The 20,538-nt window shown below is 40.2% G+C and overlaps 1 protein-coding gene across 1 annotated transcript; it reads left to right on the top strand.

The window, feature by feature from the left end:
• Window positions 1–50: 50 nt before the first annotated feature.
• On the top strand, window positions 51–19,392 carry ywhag1 (3-monooxygenase/tryptophan 5-monooxygenase activation protein, gamma polypeptide 1). Its single transcript, XM_084073650.1, has 2 exons — window positions 51–287; window positions 17,199–19,392. Exons 1-2 carry the CDS (start codon window positions 201–203, stop codon window positions 17,853–17,855), a joined length of 744 nt encoding a protein of 247 aa, XP_083929776.1. The 5' UTR covers window positions 51–200; the 3' UTR covers window positions 17,856–19,392.
• Window positions 19,393–20,538: the final 1,146 nt, after the last annotated feature.

The raw sequence follows: 20,538 nt of genomic DNA on the forward strand, positions 1-20,538 counted from the left end.
TCTGCCAGGACACGCCTTTTTGGGTGGTGACACAATCCAGGGAAAGTGCTCGGAGGGGGAGGGGTGTCCCGTCGCCACGCGCAGACAGCAGGCAGCAGCTGCAGCAACAAGACCTGGTGCCATTAACACTGCACTATAAAACATAGAATCACATTTATAGCTAGAAAATATAGGATCACGTTGTACAAACGACATCTAAAATGGTAGACCGTGAGCAACTGGTGCAGAAGGCCAGGCTGGCTGAACAGGCTGAAAGATATGATGATATGGCAGCTGCCATGAAATCGGTGAGTAGGCTACCTTTGTGACCATTTTGATCCTCTGAATCAATTTATTATGATCTACCTCATCAATATTTTATTTTATTTATTTTTTTAATATGGTGATGCATTCAATTTGAGAAATATCGGTGCACAGTATTGTTACATATAGACGTTAGCTTGTCTCCATAGGGTACCACCATGGGCTGTTGGATGAATCAGACAAAGTCAAATAATTCTGGTGTATGAAACTTATCATTAAAGATCACAATCATGAGGAACACATCATTTTTGAACCGCCAAACGTGCTGCTAATATGTAATTTAAGCAACATCAGTTGGAACCCCATAGGAGGCAACTGCTTCATATTTTTGGAGCATCAGACGTTCTGTGTAATATTTAATATATTTTTATGTAGACGTCTACATAGAACCACATGATCTATTGTATCTGTTTTATTTAACACGATGTACTGCGGTGAACTGGTTGACTGAGGGGCAAATGCGGACGGTTTGATCTTGGGGCGGTGCCTTTTGCCAGACTGTTTTAAACAGCAGGCAGGCTGTATGATTGTTAAATGATTGAAGGAATTCACAGTGACATTACAACACTCGGTTTAACCACTGATCTGAAGAAGGAAAACAACCGCTTAACGTAAAGATGAATATTGTGGCCAGGAGAGAGCAGCTACTGTAGGCTTATAATAACGTCAAATGATGCGCATAGAGGACAAGGCAAGTGGTACCAGTAGGCTGAGAATGGCCATGTTCCGTTTTAGAAGATGCCAATATAGAAATAGAAGGCATAAGACATTATCTACTTTAATCTTCATTTTGTGTGAAGACACATTAGTTAATCGGCCCCCCGAATCCCCCCTCAAAGCTAGCCTACACTGCGCATTTGTGAAAGGAACGTTGTCAGAAGGAGGTTGATCACAATCGATTTGCGCAACATCAGTTTATAATATTTGAACCATTCACCTTCCAGACGTGGGTGTTATAGTGGAAACCTCACCAGAATGTTCTGTAATTGCCATATACTGCAGTGAACGCTACGTTTCCCACCTTTATTTTTTTTCTTCCAAGCTTAACATGACGTGTTTGTCTATGTGGTCGATGATGCTCTGTAACAACTGCACCCTCGCATCCTCGACCTCTTTCGGCAATTGAGCAGGTTTTTCATATGAGGCGTGTCGCAGCATCAGCCAAGATGCAGTATAGGCTCACCACAGTAGTGCACCAATTCATATACCCAGCATTTGATCATAGATGCTTACTGACAATGTCATTACCCTCCCATACATCATGGTTGCTACTGCATTGACACAGATAAGCAATTCTGTCTGACTAAGGCCTGGATCTCATATCTGCATTATTTTACGGGAAAAGGCGAATGCTGCCAGTATACCTCCAGTCCTCCACCATGAAAGGAATAGCCTTAACCACTTAAACCCCATATGGGTAATCATCAGGGCTCAATACAAGTGTATTTTCTGTTTTCTGTTATTGTGGGGAAAGCTTTGGCTGAAAATAGCCGATCGACAAGCTCACAATAGTGTCGCGTTGTGAGCTTGTCGATCTGCTATTTTCAGCAAAAGATTTCTCCACAATACGGATGCTGGGGTTTAAGTGGTTAATACACAGAGAAGTGTTCCTCTAAATTGGAGGAGGAAGCAAGCAGGGATACAGTGTGTCATTCTGCCTACAACAAATTCAACTCAAAGACTCAACAAGTAAAATCTTGTGGCCTGCTGTCAGTGTGTATAGACTATAAGGCCAGTGACTCCTGCTCTCTAGGACCAGGTGGGGGTAATGTCAGAGGGGGATTGGCTCCACCCCTCAGATTTATGCCGAGTCAGAGAGGGCTGCCCCTCACCCAGCCAGTCTCTCTGCAGTAGTGGGCAGTGGGGTGTGTCTGCTGCCTCGCCCATTAGCTGAGGGGAATCCCTTGCCACTGCAGACATGGACATAACCACCCAATGGAAAAGGAACATTAATGATCTTTCATTAGTTTGTACATTTTCTTTTCCCATTTTGCTTGCTGATGATGCCAATATGATTTAGTCACATACTGACTTACAAATAGCCTACTAGTTTAAACTCAATAAGCTCTCCTCCAATATTAAAGAGTAACATTTCTTATTAGAGGGAAGGGGAGGTATATTTATGCTAGAGTGTCAGTAGATTTCTCAAGTCTCTAACACTAATTTCTTAGGCATTTTAGTTGATGAGAAATGAAATTGGAAATATATTCTTGATATTCTATGATTTATCTGCGTTTGATTTATGGTAAAATTGTTTGGGCAAATACACCTCCAACCTTCATAAACATTATATGCTGCAAAGGCAATTTCTAAGACTGGGAACTCTCCAACTCTAACAAGGCCTCTGTCCCAATACATATTTTCAGTATATGACATAAGTATATGACATTAGATATGTGTGTTTATATATAAATATATGTTCTTGACTTTTCATTATTATCATCGTTAAGCAACTTCTTAAAATTGAATTTGCAAATTAATTACTGTAATACTAGAGAGGTTGACTTCACCTTCCTTTCTACAAAATAAAACGGCCAGTGGGCTACTCCCTTAGATACTGTATTGTACAGATACGGAATGCCAAAGTACACATTATCAAGAGTGTTATCTTTAGAACAACATTTTTTTAAAGTAATGTCTAATTCTTTCTTGACACACATACACACACACACACACACACACACACACATATATATATATATATATATATATATATATATATATATATATATATATATATATATATATATATATATATATATACATATACAGACTAAATTAGACTAAATACTAATACACAAACTTCTTGTAGACATGCCTGTAGTACAGAACTGATTGACTTGAGATGATTGAATAGCACAGTTATCTCAGCTCCCACCTTTAACTTTATTTACATTAGCAGTCTAGCCGCCCTCTACCTAAATCTTTGTTAGTTTATGTAAGAATTCTAACAAGATAATGTGGTCTAGTAAGGGACAGTGCTACTGAGCAACTTCATATTAGTGAACATTAACAACACCATCCCAATGTGAGAAACCTGTAAGCTTTACAGGGCTATTGGTACTAGGGGCAGTGGCTCAGGAGGTAAAGCGGCCGTCTTGGAATCCGAAAGTTCCAGTTCGATCCCCGGCTCCTCCTGGCTAAGTGTCAAAGTGTCCTTGAGCAAGACGTTGAACCCCTAACTGCTCCAGATGAGCAGGCTGCAAGGGTTTACAATGGTTTCCTCCACCATCGTGGTGTGATTGTCTATGAATGGGTGAATGTTAAGTAAATTGTAAAGCACTTTGAAGGGTTGGAAAGACTAGAAAGGTGCTACATAATGCAGTCCATTTACTCCACTGATATAAAGTTTCTGGATTTGTTGAGTTGTCTGAATTTTTTACATCCAAGTAAACTTTATTGGTTCATTTCATTTAAATAAGAAAGGCATAACATTTCTTCTTTCTTCGTCTGTTCTGTTACTACAACCTTATCAAGGTCATTCTGTGTCTTTAGTCAGCTGTGAAAATTCAACAATACAGAGTAAAAGACCAGCTGCAATGGCTTTTCGCGACCATATCGTGATGTATTTCCATAGTGAAACTGGCTGGGTGGTTCCCAGCCAATCACAATGATGGGGCGGGGTGGGCCATTCAGTGACTTAATCAGTAAGGGGCTGTGCCCACATAGAATGCCTTTTGAGTTGGCAGCGCCAGTCTTCCTTGTATTTCTATGATGAAGACGTGCTGGTGCGGTCCTCTCCCCAGCGGCGATCACCGTGCTCCCGACGTTTTTTTTTTGGTGCAGCGCCCTGGGCACTTCAAGCTGGAAAAACTTCAACTTTTGGAAAGGAGCGCTGGTCATTTGATCCTCCTGATTGTATGTGACAACCCGACATTGACTCATTACTACAACCACGAGAAGTCTGTGTTTATACCGTTCCAGCCAAGCTAGTGCTAATAATGCAGATGACAGGACTTTGAGCAGTGAGCAACTCAATGGTTGATAGGTTTGAACAGTGCGGGCATCACTGTGTGCAAGCGCTATGGACATGATATCCAAAGCGTTCCTCAGCTCAAAAGGCGTTCCCTGTGGACACGGCCCCTAAGTGCAACACATTCAGCCGTCTGTCCTGTCTCCTTGGGCTATGGGATTTAAACTCAGCAACTTTCGTCGTGCACTGCAGCCAAGCCCCCAGAGCCGCGGTAGAACAGTGAAGCTGCCGCACCTGGTGGTCAAATCTGAGAATGCACTATTTCCGCATTTAAAATGCTACTGCGCCTGCTCATGACCCAATATTGGTACTTCCGGCAGACTCATTATAGACCCAATGGACCCAATTTTATACTTCCGGCAGATTTCCAGGTGCTTCAAAACACCACTGAGAAACTTTCATTGAAATGAATAGAAGGGGGTGGGGCAGTCCGCCCTCTAGATATAATATAACTCTATGAATGCAGCAAGGCAAAGTTTGTTACTGCATCTCCAAGAGGGCTTGCAGTAACATAGGCAAATGTTCGTTTAAAAAAGTGGTGGTATCTAGTGGTATTTGTCATCATCTTATATGCTAAAATAATTTCAGACATGCCGATGGGATTACGCAATATGCATTATTTGACAGGAAGCAGTTAAAAAAAAAATTATGACCATGGATATGCTCTAAAAGTGTGAAAAAACATTTTCGCAATTTAACAACAAGTAGCAATGTGTAATCATTAGCTTAGGTCTCAGGGGGAAGTAATACAATTTTGCACCTGAGCTGAAATAAGCATGACGTGCTAATTAGTTTGAGTTATTTAGTGATTTACCGGTGTAACAACCCAAAATATACCCCCAGCCAAATTATACCTGGGGTTAAAGTGGGCTAGCCTGTTTTATACCCCGGGGTATATTATGGGCCTAGAATATTATTATTATTATTTTTTTTTACATCATAATTATTTTAGTAATGTATTAAGTAACATCTCTCTAGTCCAGATTATACACCCCTTGTGTTTTTCATGAAGGTTTTCTTTTTTCATAATAATTTATAATATTTTGGGCTGGACCAGATAACTCTCCTCCATAATATACTGAATTGATACCTCTCTAGTCCAAATTATTTACTTATTTATTTATTTTGACTAGAAGACTAGAGGAAGCCCCTTGAGATGCAGCATATAGTTTTCGAGGGGGTCCTCAAAGCACAACACACGAAAATAAAACAATCCAACAACACAGAACAAAAACATGTATAGTATTGAAGTTTACAAGGTCAAAGGGTAGCAATTTAGTTTACAGTATTTGCTTGGATTTTCCTTCCCTTGAAGACAGGACTTGTCAGCAATACTTGGGGAGTGACTTGTAAGCTAGTAGCATGAAGAAGACCATTTGTGAGGAGGAAAGATAAATAACATTGTCAGCTCCTTTGAATGTGCAATGGATTTGCCAACTGAAAGAGTACCTATTTTATGTCCTACTCTTTGAAGACCCCCCCCCCCTCCCCGCAAAAAAAAGGTGCATAGGTGTGGCTTTATAAGCACCACAGCTGGTGGATACCAATTTATACCTGGGAAGGGATGATTGTGGCCAGGTGTGCAATGGGGGAAAGCCACACCGTTTTTAACCGTGCCCCTGTCACTTGCTGTGCCCCAGCATGTGTTGCTGGCAAGGGGCAAGGCTTGGATATTTACGATGAGGCCAACACGGAAGCTTATGAATGGCCAGAGTGGCGCTGTTTTACCCTGCGCCGACCTGAAGTGTCAGAAAGAATTTATTTTAGCGCAAGTGAATGGGTTTTTGACAAACTTTAGACTAGATTTTCTTACCGTAATAAAAATTGTCATAAATTCTATATGCTTCCAGTCGCTAGTTTAAAGTCTCCTTTCAATCATCATGATATGCGTTTTGCTAAATTATGGTCCCATTTATTCTAAAATTGACGATAAAGTAGGCTATGCTCCAGGAGGGGCGGGATGATTTGATTGACAACCTACACAACCAATAGCATTCATTCCCCGCCCCTGCTCTTGATTGACAAGCTACCCAACCAATAGCATTTTTGGGGGTGTTTTCCGGTTCGCTGGTCACATGTCTGGTCTCAACCAATAGCGTTTGAGTTCCGGCGTGGCCAACTGTATATATTAACGATGGAGGAATGCATGTTCCTGAACTATCCGCTTCATTTTCGTTCTGTAGAAAGCAGGGGAGTGGCTTTGTCCATTCTTTTTTACAGTCTATGGTTGCTGGCAGCGTTCAATGCCGGTTTGTTTTATGAGTTTTTGTCTATCTTTATGGATTTGTATGGTGGAAAGAAGCATCTTCTTGAACTGTTTGATTGCAAGATGATAGCTCTCATTGAATTGATTAACTCATTAACCGCCAAAATAAAACATTGTCTATAGCCGACCTTGCCAGCGATTCATAGAATATTATTCTTCACAACGATCCATCCACCGATTGCTTTAAAAGACGTATCCGTATCTTGTAGAATCCGTATCTTGTAGGGGGGGGGGGGGGGGGCAGTTGAATGTAGGTTGTTTTGTTCTATTTTTCTCTGCTATATATATGCTATATATATATATATATATATATATGCTATATATATATATATATATATATATATATATATATATATATATATATATATATATATATATATATATATATATATATATATATATATATATATATATATATATAGCAGAGTGGCTCACAACCTCAGCCTGATGGCCTGAAACTCTAATATTTCACCCGAGCTATAGGGAATTCCCTTTGGTTTAGTGGTTAAGATGTTGGCTTTCCACGCGGGAGACCTGGGTTCGAATCCCGGGCGTTACATATATATATATATAATAAAGTGAAGAAAAGGTTGCTAATGTGCATAATACATTAAGAGTCATGAAAGGAGAGTCCATTTAAAACACAGATCAGTTCAGTCTGTGCATTAAAAACATTGTTCAGTGGCAACAGGCTTAGCTCTTATTCAGCCGTCTAATTGCTGCAGTCTAGATATGACTGTTCAGGAGTCTGGTGGTATTGCTCCTGATACTCCAGTATCGTTTGCCTGGCCGTGGATGCAGCAGTGGTTTGAACAGACCATGGCTGGGGTGGTATATGTCCCTGATGATACTTTCAGCTTTAGTCACACATCGTCTCTCTTGTATATCCTCGAGAGGGGGAAGCTCACCTCCCACGATGCACTGCGCTGTTCGCACCACTCTCTGTAGTGCTTTGTGTTCAGCGGTGGTACAGTTGCCAAACCAGGCGGCGGTGCCACTCGCCTGGACGCTCTTGATGGTGCTGCTGTAGAACGCTCTGAGGATGCGGGGGCTCACTCTGAACTTCTTCAGACGACGGAGTATGTGTGGCCCACTTGAGGTCCCTTGAAATGTGTATTCCGAGGAACTTGAAGTCACAGACCTGTTCCACTGCAACACCATTTATGTGAATAGGTGCGTGCTCTCTCTCCGGCCTTCGAAAGTCCACGATCAGCCCCTTGGTCTTGATCGACGTTGAGAGCAAGGTTGTTCTCCTGGCACCACTGTGTCAATGTTCCAACCTCGGCTCTGTAGGCCGTCTCGTCGTTGTTTTCGATATTGACACGCACGCACGCACGCACGCACACACACACACACACACACACACACACACACACACACACACACACACACACACACACACACACACACACACACACACACACACACACACACACACACACACACACACACACACACACACACACACACACACACACACACACACACACACACACACACACACACACACACAGCACTAGAAAACCCCAAAACCTGTGCATAGGAGCCGCGAATCCCCCCCGTTGACTTTGTTACATTTTGGACATTACATTACAGTCATTTAGCAGACGCTTTTATCCAAAGCGACTTACAATTACATTACAGTCATTTAGCAGACGCTTTTATCCAAAGCGACTTACAATAAGTGCATTCAACATAGGTAGGGAACGAAACTACTAATCACCAGAAGCATTAAGTGCATTCTCTTCTAAAACAAGCAACCAAGAGTATACCTAGCGCTAAAGTAAAAGTGCAATATATCAGCTACCTACTTTCATAAACAGATGAGACAAAATAGGAAAATCAAATGAGCAAGAGCTAAAACAAATAAGTGTATCGAATAAACAAGATCCAATAAAACAATAAAACAAGAGTTCGTACAACTAGTTAACACCAAGTAGGCAAGGCGAAGAGGAAGGGTAGTGTTTCCTGAAGAGGTGGGTTTATAGCCTGCGGCGAAAGATGAGCAGTGAGCTGTCCTGATATCAGTGGGGAGTTCATTCCACCACTGTGGGGCCAGAACAGAAAAAAGTCGTGACCGTGTAGATCGGCCAGAAGGACCCTTGAGCGACGAGTATGGACCATGTCGGAGGCGCGCAGTCTCAAGCGACTGGGGCCAGTTGCGACGTTCACTTGAGCCTACTCAGCGCCGTCCGAGTTATATACCGATAGGCACAGAATCGTAAATCATGTTGTGGGGACTGTTCTGCTTCCGGATTGCAACCGTGTTATTACACTGTGGGATTCGCGGCTCATATGCACAGCTTTTCGGGTTGTCTAGTCGTCTAGTATTTACGGAATTTTCATTCCGTGCTATTTCACCGTGTTCTGTGAGATCAGGCTGCACAAACACACACACACACACACAGACACACACAACTGTTTGATTGAGTTGACTGAACACAGAACACGAAGTAATCAGATCACAGAGTCCTCCACGACATGTTTGTTGAATATGAGGATGCATTGCTTGTTGTTGTCCATAGCAATAAGCATAATTGGACTGTCAAGCATATGTACTGTAGGTGGCCGTGAACATGGAAGTGCACTTATGACCTATCTATACTTTTTTATTATATACATTATATTGCAGGAATAGATTCTATCCATGGGATATCTTGTCTTTTTTTAAATTAATCTTTTTAATTAACATTTTTCATATAATCAAGGTTGCAGAAAGCATTCCCACAATGTAACAATGTACTCTAAAACTATAATGTATTTTTGTGTGTGTGTGTGTGTGTCATTTAAATATTGACCATCATTAGAGATTCAAGTTTGTGTTAAGTGACTTTTGTTTTATCGTAGATTTAATGTCCTTTATACAACAGCACCCTCAGTTTGAACATAGTCTGCCCGAGTTTTGACCTAGAAGTCCAGTACATATCGCAGGAACCGAAGCACCATTCACTGTAGGTTATGATGATCATTATTGGCCAATTTTTTTTTGCAGATTTTGTCAATGAATTGTCAATAATCTTTTTGTTGATCTTTGTTTTCATGCCAGGCTAAGGTATGAAGCAACATAACCACCATACCCTTGGATCTAAATTTGGCTATTGATTTGGCTGCACAGCATCTAAATGTACTGCTGACTAGCTATACAGCTTGTTTGTTATTTGGTCAGCAAAAGGAGTAGGTTTATCACACTTGCAAAATTCTATCTAGCCATGCAGCTCAACCTAATTCATATACAAGATTGGCAATGTAGGGAATGGTCCATTTGGAACACATATTTCTTCATGAATGGTTTCATGAATTAATAACTTTAACTTGTTTGTGATCTATGAACAGTCTTATGATTCATATATTTACAATAAATTCAATGCAGTGAATGCCAATGTAAAACAAAAACACCAAAGAGGCATGTTACACTACAAGTAAGCTAAACGTTTTGTCTAGGCTACACAGAAATTAAAGGATAACTTGGCTGATATTTAAAGAGACTACACCATGAATTTTTAACTTTTGCTTCTTTTTTGTGTGTTTTTGGTCTCCCCTACCTCTCTTCTATCCCCAAAAATACCCCAGTTTGAACACTCAGGCTTTCACAGCAAATCTGGGGTTTTCTGTAAATTGGTCTCAAAACAGGCCAAACTGATTTGCACCCTGACGTGACGTCACGTCAGGGTACAATCCCTCCCATTTTTCAGTTCCGACCAAAAATAAATAAATAATAATAATCTTTTTTTCTTATTTTTTTTCTTATTACTTATTTTTTACTTTTTTTCACACAGAAACAGGAGATAACATGCATACAAACTGGCTCAATAGCGCCCCGTGCCAAACAGGACAATGTGGTATTGCATACTCATTCCAAGAAGTTAGTTGGAATGAGTATATCTGAGGCTTGATTTAGGCTCAAACCTTTTGAAAAACGTTTGAGGGACATAAACAATACGATATTAAATATTATTATTATTTTTTTAATTCATGGTGTAGATCCTTTAAAGCAAATCATATCGTTCCTTTTGTGAGGAGAACAGGTGAAAACTAAACACAACACTTCCCAAAGCGTTCTGTGTAAAGAGAGCTTGAGCTGACCAACGTGAAACTCCATGAGCTCTCGGCAGAGATCGCACTGGGAAGTGTTGTCTGGTTTTCACATGTCATCCTCACAATAGAACCATAGGAACTAAAGTTCCCACTAAAGTTCCACGGCTTCCCTCCCCGAACATATGGACCAATTGTGTTCTTATAGACGTTGGACAAAGCCAGATTGACCGTGGTGGATTAGAACTAGGCCTGTCAAAAAAAAATCGATTCATAAATAAATCGCGATTCTTAATGCCACGATTTATTTTTATTTTTTTTATTTTTTTTTATAAGTTAGTACCTTTTTCACTGGCACTTTGTCTGAAATCAATGTCAGAAAGACTGACTGACATGATCTGGCTGCATTGAAGTGTATGATTCAACTTTTCATGGTTTATATTATATTAAAATGTTCTAGTATAATTAAAGCAAAGTGATTTGGGGTAGAAAATCGCAATAAATCGCAGAATCGAATATCAATTAATCGCAGAATCGCAATTTTAATCGAATCGGCACCCTAGAAAATCGCAATAAATCGCAGAATCGAATCGAATATCAATTAATCGCAGAATCGCAATTTTAATCGAATCGGCACCCTAGGAATCGATTTTGAATCGAATCGTGAGGTAAGTGAATCGTGACACCCCTAATTAGAACCCCTAGACTCAGGCAGAGTCTAGGGCAGGCTCTTCACCACTGTGCCACCAGAGCGCAAAAAAAATAAGTAATTTAAAAAAAGATATTTCACTGATAAGTATTTCACAATAACCTTTCCACATAAACGTGTTTTTTGACAACTTTTCTAAACACTCATTTGTATCTTAGTCGCTCGCGATTGTCTGGCACCGACACTCACACCAAGATTACGCAGGCACCGGAAACATACCGGAAATGTATTTATTTATGCATGTTAACAATTCATTTTAATACTTTACTGAAAACGTTGCTTTACAGAATAACCTTGACAGGGTTACAGGACCCTGCAGTATTCATTTGTGAGAGGAACTTATGTGGTTTTGTTCAAATGGACAACAGAACTATTGGAGCTGTCGCCAAAAAGACTAGTAAGATGTTACACAGATAAGATGTAATCGAACCAGTGATTTGCTTTCATGAGCCCATGTGGTACACGCCCTAACCAGTATGGGTTGTCCCCATAGCAGCAATTCACATTATTCCACTATAATAAACAGTATATAATATTGTGGAAATGTGATTCTTTGTGGCATCATAGAAGAGAATGCAATGGGAAGTATAACTATCACTACCCACTTATTTGCACATTAAATGTACAGTGGGAGTCATAAAATGGACAAAATGGGGAAGTCGTTGAGGCGCTACTGAAAATAAACATTGTATTTCATTTGATTTAATATTATAATTTTATCAACTATTATGTATGGTTGTTTGTGATACAGTGAGCATGAAGTAACATGACACACACTGTTCTCCTTTCAGTTACCTTCACTTTGTACTGTATATTGTCTTGACTAAAACAAGCTAGTCTAGTTCTGAGCATCTTTTAAATTCCCTCCAAGTTATAAACCATTTATTTTATACCTATTACAAATTTCACAACCCTGCTGCAGCAGCTTTACAGAAAAAAACGAGCAGAAACAGAGCAATTTTCAAGGCAGAACATTTGCACTGAACACTTTTACTAACTATGACACTCACTGCTATGCTATGTACCCCAGCACCATACTGTCCCTTCCTTAACAAGCCAGTCCTATTCACACTGCTCATGACGTCAGATAGTGCATGCCGCCTTTGTGCTCTGCAGCCTGAAAGAGGGCAGGCTGGGGAGGGGGGCTGTCACATCACTTTAACAGAGACACATGAAGAACAGGAAGATTGCAAAGATGGAAGGAAAGTAAATGAAGACAGAGAGATAAATGGCGAGCTGAAGACTAAATCAAATGGCATGCACTTGGCCTCTAAACACTGGAAAAAGGACTTGTTATCAGTCTCTGAACCTTAACGTCTATAATGTGTGTGTGTGTGTGTGTGTGTGTGTGTGTGTGTGTGTGTGTGTGTGTGTGTGTGTGTGTGTGTGTGTACTTAGAATAGAATACTTGGATTAATTAAAAAGCACACACTGTAATATATGTACTATATATACACACTGTATAAGCCTAAGATATCACTGGCTGTTGATATGAATGAAAACAGATCTGTCAGAGGGGAAGTATTGATTGTCCTTCCTGGCATTTATTTGTATTAGCATGCAACTCTTTGGAAGTTGACAGCCTTGTGTAAGAATGAGTCACGAGAGAGCCAGCGCAATTGATGAGCTTTATGGGCAGACAGAGCCCTATTGTCATCCCTGCACCATAGCTTCCGTCAGGGCTTTCTGCACACTCTGCTGGCCCCCGAAAACAAAGACGGCCATGTTTTTACAGCGAGGTTGTTTAGGGCTTGTTTTTCTGACCTCTGTAGTACTCTAGCACTGACCTACAGTACATTGCTGGGCAGCATTTTACAGTTAGGTTACATATTGCTTATTGTCATTTATCAGGATGTGGCTTGGAGAAATGTAGAGCAAAGTATAGCTACACGATTAGTACTGTGGCACTGTGCGTTCATGCACTATTGTGTCAGGCAAGCTTTCTCTTGTGCTCCTAAGTGCGTTTGTTATGCAATTAAATATCGTCTTGTTCCAAGACAGGAGTACTTATGTCATCTTCTTTATAGCAGTTGTAAAATTTGCTTTTCAAGATTTAATTTATGACAGCTGTAAAATGAACGCTTGTAAATGAAGAGATGGACTTTTCAGTCAAAATTATAATCATTTTTGTTCAGGCTTTGTATATAGATCATTTTACATGTTTGTTAGCTTTTATTTACCATTTGTGCATTGCTACGCTCTTGAAGACCAATGTTCAAGCTGGCTTTAAGGTGTGAGATATGAAATGACTTTTTTCCTATTGAAAGACAGCTGTTATCATGCCCTGCACCCACCCACCCCAGTCCCACGTCTTATCCCATAGCCATGTCAGTCTCTGTGCTATTGGCAGGTTGCGCCCAAAGTCACCAGCAGAGATAGGCCAGCTTTCAAAAGACAAAGCAGATTTTGTGGTCTCCATGGAAACAGCAGATTGCATGATAGATTGCTCTTTGCCCTCTGATGCCTCTCTGGTATACAGTATAAGTAATGTGCTAGAGGAAACAGTTGGGTTTTACCATATGCAGGAGGAAGGAGAAATTATACGTTGTTTTTACATTGTTATTTTGTTTTTGTCACCATGCAACATTATAATTGAAGATGGACACACAAATGCTTTGATTACTCGTATTGCTGTGATGTATGTATATACTGTAACTAAGGTCAGGATCCTTTAGGAATTTTACGATTCTCACACACACACACGTATATATATGTATATACCGGTATACACACACATGGGTCGGTCAGTGATGGGTCGGTCATGATCAATTCGTTCATAGAACTAGTTCTTTCCCGTGAACGTGATAGAACCCGTTCATTTCTTGAAACTGTTACGTTCACGATTTTGTTCATGCCCTCTCCCCCCCTCGGTAGGTGCGGTAGCGTTTTTCACTATACTATAGACATACATGCGTATTGCTATTTGAATCGAAATAAAGGTAGCCTACTGTTGTTCCTGGACAAAAGACAGATAGTATCAAAAGAAATAAATATGCATGGTCCTCGACAAAGGACAGATAGGTACTGGTCAATTAACACGTTTTAGTTTGAATAGAAGATGCAAAAAATGGTATGCTACAGCTACTATTCATGAACTACATTAAGTTAAAGACATGGTTGGAAATTGATAGTACTGACTTAGGAAGCTTTGTTTAAAATATTGCATTTGTGCAAATAATTATCGACCAATAAAAATAACTTTACACTATATATTGTAGCTATTTATTACTTCTACACATTATTATATTACATTGAAGATGGTGCAATTAGATCGTGAATGACAGTGCTGTGTTTCTGTGCAGACATGTCAGTGTGATCAGATGCACAAAGTTGCATGCATATTGTAGCCCATGCGCTACTGAACGAGAATGTGAACGAATCATTTGAACGGATCATTGCCGTGAACGTGAACAAAATCGTTCGTTCACTGAAATTATTATTTTTTCCCACCACTATTCTAAATGGTTTCCGCTAGGCAATTTTTGGGCCGGCCAACTTGACCGACAGGATTATATTTTACCGGCCAAAGAATAAATTAATCGGCCATATTATAATTAACATCACATGCGTGTTTGCAGGTACATGCACCCAACTGATAATTACACCTCGTTGCGATAGCACTGCGCTTCTTTCTTCTTCTTTCTGACAGATGCAATCTGTTCCTGTTTTTATAGTTAACTAAATAATCTATCTATTCCATCATGCAGAGATGTCGCTTGCCAAAAACGTACTTAATAATGTGGCCGTGAGTGAACTGCTTGCGCGACTCTGTCGCACAGTATAAACAAATGAATATATGTTTTGGGCTTTACATCTCATTCAAACTTAATATGCAAAACCTACAGCTTTTGTTTTGCTTTGTTAATGTTAATTATGTCATCATGAATGACGCCGCAATGGGACCTTGATTACTTGCTTCAGTTGCCTGCAATGTATCTGTCACCAACTTTCCCCACTTTATCCATTGCAGACAGACAGTCAATGTGCTTGCTTGTATAATATCCACAACCCATACGAGTTCGGGTCCCCGTTTTATTATCGTCAATTGGGTCCAGCTTGGTTCATATTCTATCATCTCAGGACCCCGGTTCTGTTTATCATAACACCCGAGCGAACCAAGAAGACTCAGCGCTGATTAGGAGGAGCAGTAGCTGTATAAAGCTTGATTTGTGCTTCGCGTATGATGGTGTTGCGTAACGGAAAATAGCAGACATACAAGCTCACAACGCGCCGCCTTGTGGCGCATTGTGAGCTTGTAGGTCTGATATTTTCAAAGCGCGACACCATCGTACGACGAATAGGCAGATCTATCAGATAACTGCAGCACACGGCGCAGCAGCAGGCTGTCGGGAGTCAAACCATTATGATTTTTTTATGGTTTGAATGGTTGTAAACCACGTATTGCAATCATGCAATGTTGTGTTACTTTATCCAAATAATAATAATATTAATAATAGTCTTAAATTATAAAATAGCCAAATAACAGCATTTTCCCAATCAGCCACAGTGGCCGGTGATGTTTATAATTAACGGCCAATTAAACATTTTAAATGGCCGGTAAATACCGGCTAACAGAACCCTGACTTACAGGTCTGTAACTCTGAGAGTGTACAAATGGAACCATTTGGTTCCATTTGTACACTCTCCAGTCGACATAGCAGCTCTGACAGTGTGATAAAACCGGTTCCAGTAACGGTTCCAGATGTGATGGAACCGATTCCGGTTCCTCAATGTCGGATCTGGTTCCTCCGGTTCCTTTGGTTCCGAATCCCAACCCTAACTGTAACACAACAATTTTAAAAAAGAGTCAACTCATGATTGTATTGCAACAACTACTACTGTATGTATGACATCATAACATCAACAGAAGCATGTATCTGAAGTGATTGGTCATAGGAAAGAAAGCAAAGTCATAATGCAAAACAAACTAAGGAGAAAAAGTGCTGACCACGGTAAATACACAACTGTTTCAAAGAAGGTCAAGATGTAAAGATCACTGGTTTAATTTCAGGCTATATCCATCACTGTCAGTTTCCCTGAGCAAGAAATGAGGCCCTACCCATATCAGGGGCACTGTAAATGTCAGTTCTTATGCTGATAAGTGAGTCTCAGGGGAATTATCAAGACAAGTGGATTATGTAATATGACCCACAGGTTAAAGTTACTTTGTTAAAAAAGAAAGAAAGAAAAAAGAAGTGCGAGTGTCGTCTTATGGGGATAGGGTTATAATTATAGGCCAGGGTATGACTCATCAACATCCTTCTTGGAAGAGTTGTCAGTGACCCAACACTTGGTTGAGTGAACAAAAGTAAGACCTAGTGCAAAGAAGAAGAGGGAAACGACAATCTCTCCTCCCTCTCTCTCTCACACACACATACAGTGTGTGAGTGTGAGTGTGAGTGTGAGTGTGTGTGTGTGTGTGTGTGTGTGTGTGTGTGTGTGTGTGTGTGTGTGTGTGTGTCAGCGATGATACAGCATATAAAATACATACTGTTTATAATGTTTATTGTATATTGAGTTGTGTGAAGATGCCTTTCCCTTTGGGGTAGAATAGATGAAATCCTCCAGACTCTGGACTGTCAAAATGAATGAATACATAAAGCTTACAGCGCAGAAGAAAGCCAATGTGCTGCAACCTCAGGGGATGATGTCAGCATCCTGCTCGATGCAGTGTTAGTGGCCATGGGTACAGAAGACCTTTTTCTACACCCGAGTCTCTTATCATTGTCACTCTGTCTCACAGCTGGTGACTTATCTTAAAGTGTTGGTTCAATAATCAGTAACAACTTTATTACTGCTACAGTATGGCGTAGCCCGGCTGTTGCATGGTAACACCCTGCAAAGAAAAACAAACTGTAAATGAGATGACATCCTTGTAAAGCCTTTCAATGCATCCTTCCTTGTCCTCTCTTCAGGTGACGGAGCTGAACGAGGCACTATCCAATGAGGAGAGGAACCTGCTGTCTGTCGCCTACAAGAACGTGGTGGGGGCAAGGCGTTCGTCTTGGCGCGTCATCTCCAGCATTGAGCAGAAGACGTCGGCCGACGGCAACGAGAAGAAAATCGAGATGGTGCGAGCCTACCGGGAAAAGATTGAGAAAGAGCTGGAGGCCGTGTGCCAGGACGTCCTCAACCTCCTGGACAACTTCCTCATCAAGAACTGCAACGAGACGCAACACGAGAGCAAGGTGTTCTACCTGAAGATGAAGGGCGACTACTACCGTTACCTAGCCGAGGTGGCCACGGGGGAGAAGAGGGCTGGAGTGGTGGAGTCCTCTGAGAAGTCCTACAGCGAGGCCCACGAGATCAGCAAGGAGCACATGCAGCCCACCCACCCCATCCGCCTGGGCCTGGCTCTCAACTACTCCGTGTTCTACTATGAGATCCAGAATGCTCCCGAGCAGGCCTGTCACCTGGCCAAGACCGCCTTCGACGACGCCATCGCCGAGCTGGACACCCTCAACGAGGACTCCTACAAAGACTCCACACTCATCATGCAGCTGCTACGAGACAACCTAACACTGTGGACGAGCGACCAGCAGGACGAGGAAGGGGGGGAAACCAACAACTAAGTCCAAGACCTCTTTCTGCCAAAACACACACAACACGCGCTCACGAATAATGACGACAACAAAATAATAAATAAATAGTAAACGTTCTTAGAAATTAAAACAACAAAAAAGGGGGCTGATGGAGCATCGGCAGCCACTTTTGCTGGTGATACTAATGCGGCCGCTGTTCTTTATTTTTCCACAAATTAAAAGTAAATACAATAAATGGTGGGAGGAGGGCAGTCAATTTTAGTTAGTGAAGTTATGATTAAAAAAAGGAACGAACGAAAATCCTTCTTGATAGCCTCTGTGACATTTGCCAAACTACCACTTAGAAGCAAGGGGTATGTCATTCTTCACAGTGTGGCCACTGGGTAATAATACCTTCACACTGGCATAGACTGTTCTTATTGTGCAAATGAAGCTGAGCTGTCTTATTGTATTTGGTGAGGGAGGAGCATTCAATATCAAGTTTGACGCTTGAGCAGCAAGAAAATTAAGAGTAACCTTGAATGTCATCACCTTGCTTAATGAGAGACAGACAGAGAAAGAGAGAGAGAGTGTGTGTGTGCGAATTAGTTGTAGAAAGAAGAGAGGTTGCGGAGAAACCGAACTTCATCAAGTAACCAGAGACGTACCAACATGGGATCTGGATGCACAGCACCATGGTCCTTGAGTGAGAAGCAGGTTGTCTCCGTTTTGAACATGCATACAAACGTTTTGTTTGCTTTGTGTCAGATATGTGTCCAGCTCAGTCACAGTCATACTGTAACTAAAATACAAGTTCATGAAGTAAGCCTAGTGCAGCTTGTTCCTCTCATGTGCTGATGTGCTTTTTATTAAATAAATTAACTGTCTTGGGGCACCTAATTCTTATTGTCAGTATTGTCGTTACTATAACCATTTCTATTGGCTCTTTTATGTTTGTAGGATACCATTTCATTCATTGAAATATTGAAATCAAACCAAAAGCAATGGAAATTACTAATTTAAAAAAATCTGGTTTGGGAGGAAATTGTTGAAACAAGTCACCAAACACTTAAGAGCCCTAATTGTCTAATTTCTCTAACTTCACAACTATCAATAGGATTTCTGAAATGGCACAGGGTAGACTGGAATCACATACAGTACTTGATTGGTGGACTAAGTGTAATTTGTGGACAGAGCAAATGCAATGTTACATGGAAGATCTAAAAGCAGATTTGAGGTTTGTGGATTTTCTTTGTGTTAAGTTTCTTATTGGTCAAGAAATGCACTTGCCTATTATACTGTTTCTTCAGTGTAAGATGATAACTGCTCCAATATTCTCCATAATACAATATTGTGCATGCTGTGATGTATTTATACAGTAGCTTGAATTTATTAACTTATACTGTAGATGTTATGTATTCATATGAACATGGAATTACTAGACATTAATCTGATTATTTTCTATTTATTTCTTTTATTGGATTGTTAGCAAGACCTTTTAATCTGTGTTTTCTTTACTCCATTTGCTGAAGTACGCTATACCAAAACAGTGATTGTTAACAATAAATTGATCTGTTATGGACGTTGCTATGGTGACATGCAATTCTTGCTAAGGGAAAAAGATCAGCACGCTGCTGTGTTTTTGATCTTTTAGTCAAATTTTTTAATCAAAATATTGAATTGGTGTTTCCTGTATATGGACCATTATTGTTTTTCTAGCTTCCATTAGCTGCCCATTAGCAGTTAATTTTGAGTCAAATAATGATAATCAAGATACAAAATGTTTCCAAACTAGATTAAAGTCTAAGTCTACAAAAGTCAGACTAAATTTGGTACATAATCATGACAAATATTATTGGTGCTATTACAGTAGAAACAATTTTAACATGCAATTTAGAACCTTCCCCACATGATACCGTAATTATGATATAACCAACTCACCAAAATAAAGAACCAAGTGGTTTTTCACCCTCTTGGCTGATATAGCTGCTATTTAGATTCAAGTTCTGGTGCAACTCTGTATAAACAACCATTCAAGCACTGTTTATCCACATGAGTTAAGAAATGTCACTGAAGAAACAGACAATTCATACAAAATCATTCACGGTACTACATGGAACTATTATAATACAATGGAGATCTATTTGTGGTTCTCAAACCACTTGTGAGCAGCACAACTACTGAAGAACCTGGTTCTACATGGTATCATTAGTGGTTCCATGTAGGTCCAAGTAGGAACAAAGGGGTTGAAGCGGTCTTAAATCTATTTTAAGTCTTTGAATTAAAAATAGTTCCCCAACACAGTTTATTGTACAAAGAACACCTGGATAGTCATCTCTAGGTTTGTTCTGGTGAGGAACTATAATGGGATTTGGTCATCAAATAGTATTCACGTTCAGAAAAGTAATGTTTTCAGGAAAATATGCTACATTTAAAATGCCGTTATAGAGACAACAAGGATGTGATTAGATATACAGTATAATTAATAGGTACATACATTAGATATGACCGATAGATAGATTGATAGATAGATCGATAGATACAATTATATAGTATACTGTATAATTGTGAATACATTACGTACACATGTTGTTGTAAATATACCTGAAATCAGTTGTGCTTACATAGATATTGTCTAAATATCTTTATATAGGGCTGCTATAGGGCAGTGGGGTGCACAAGGTGACAAAGGGGTCAATTTAAAAGATGTTGCACTTTAGATCAATGATAAACC

The sequence above is a fragment of the Gymnoscopelus microlampas genome (genome assembly GCF_963454915.1).
Source record: "Gymnoscopelus microlampas genome assembly, chromosome: 12".
NCBI lineage: Eukaryota > Metazoa > Chordata > Actinopteri > Myctophiformes > Myctophidae > Gymnoscopelus > Gymnoscopelus microlampas.

Coding starts and splice junctions, on each gene's coding strand:
- ywhag1 (XM_084073650.1), top strand. CDS start 201: ATGGTAGACCGTGAGCAACTGGTGCAGAAGGCCAGGCTGGCTGAACAG. Junction 288..17,198: donor TGGCAGCTGCCATGAAATCG/GTGAGTAGGCTA, acceptor TCCTCTCTTCAG/GTGACGGAGCTGAACGAGGC.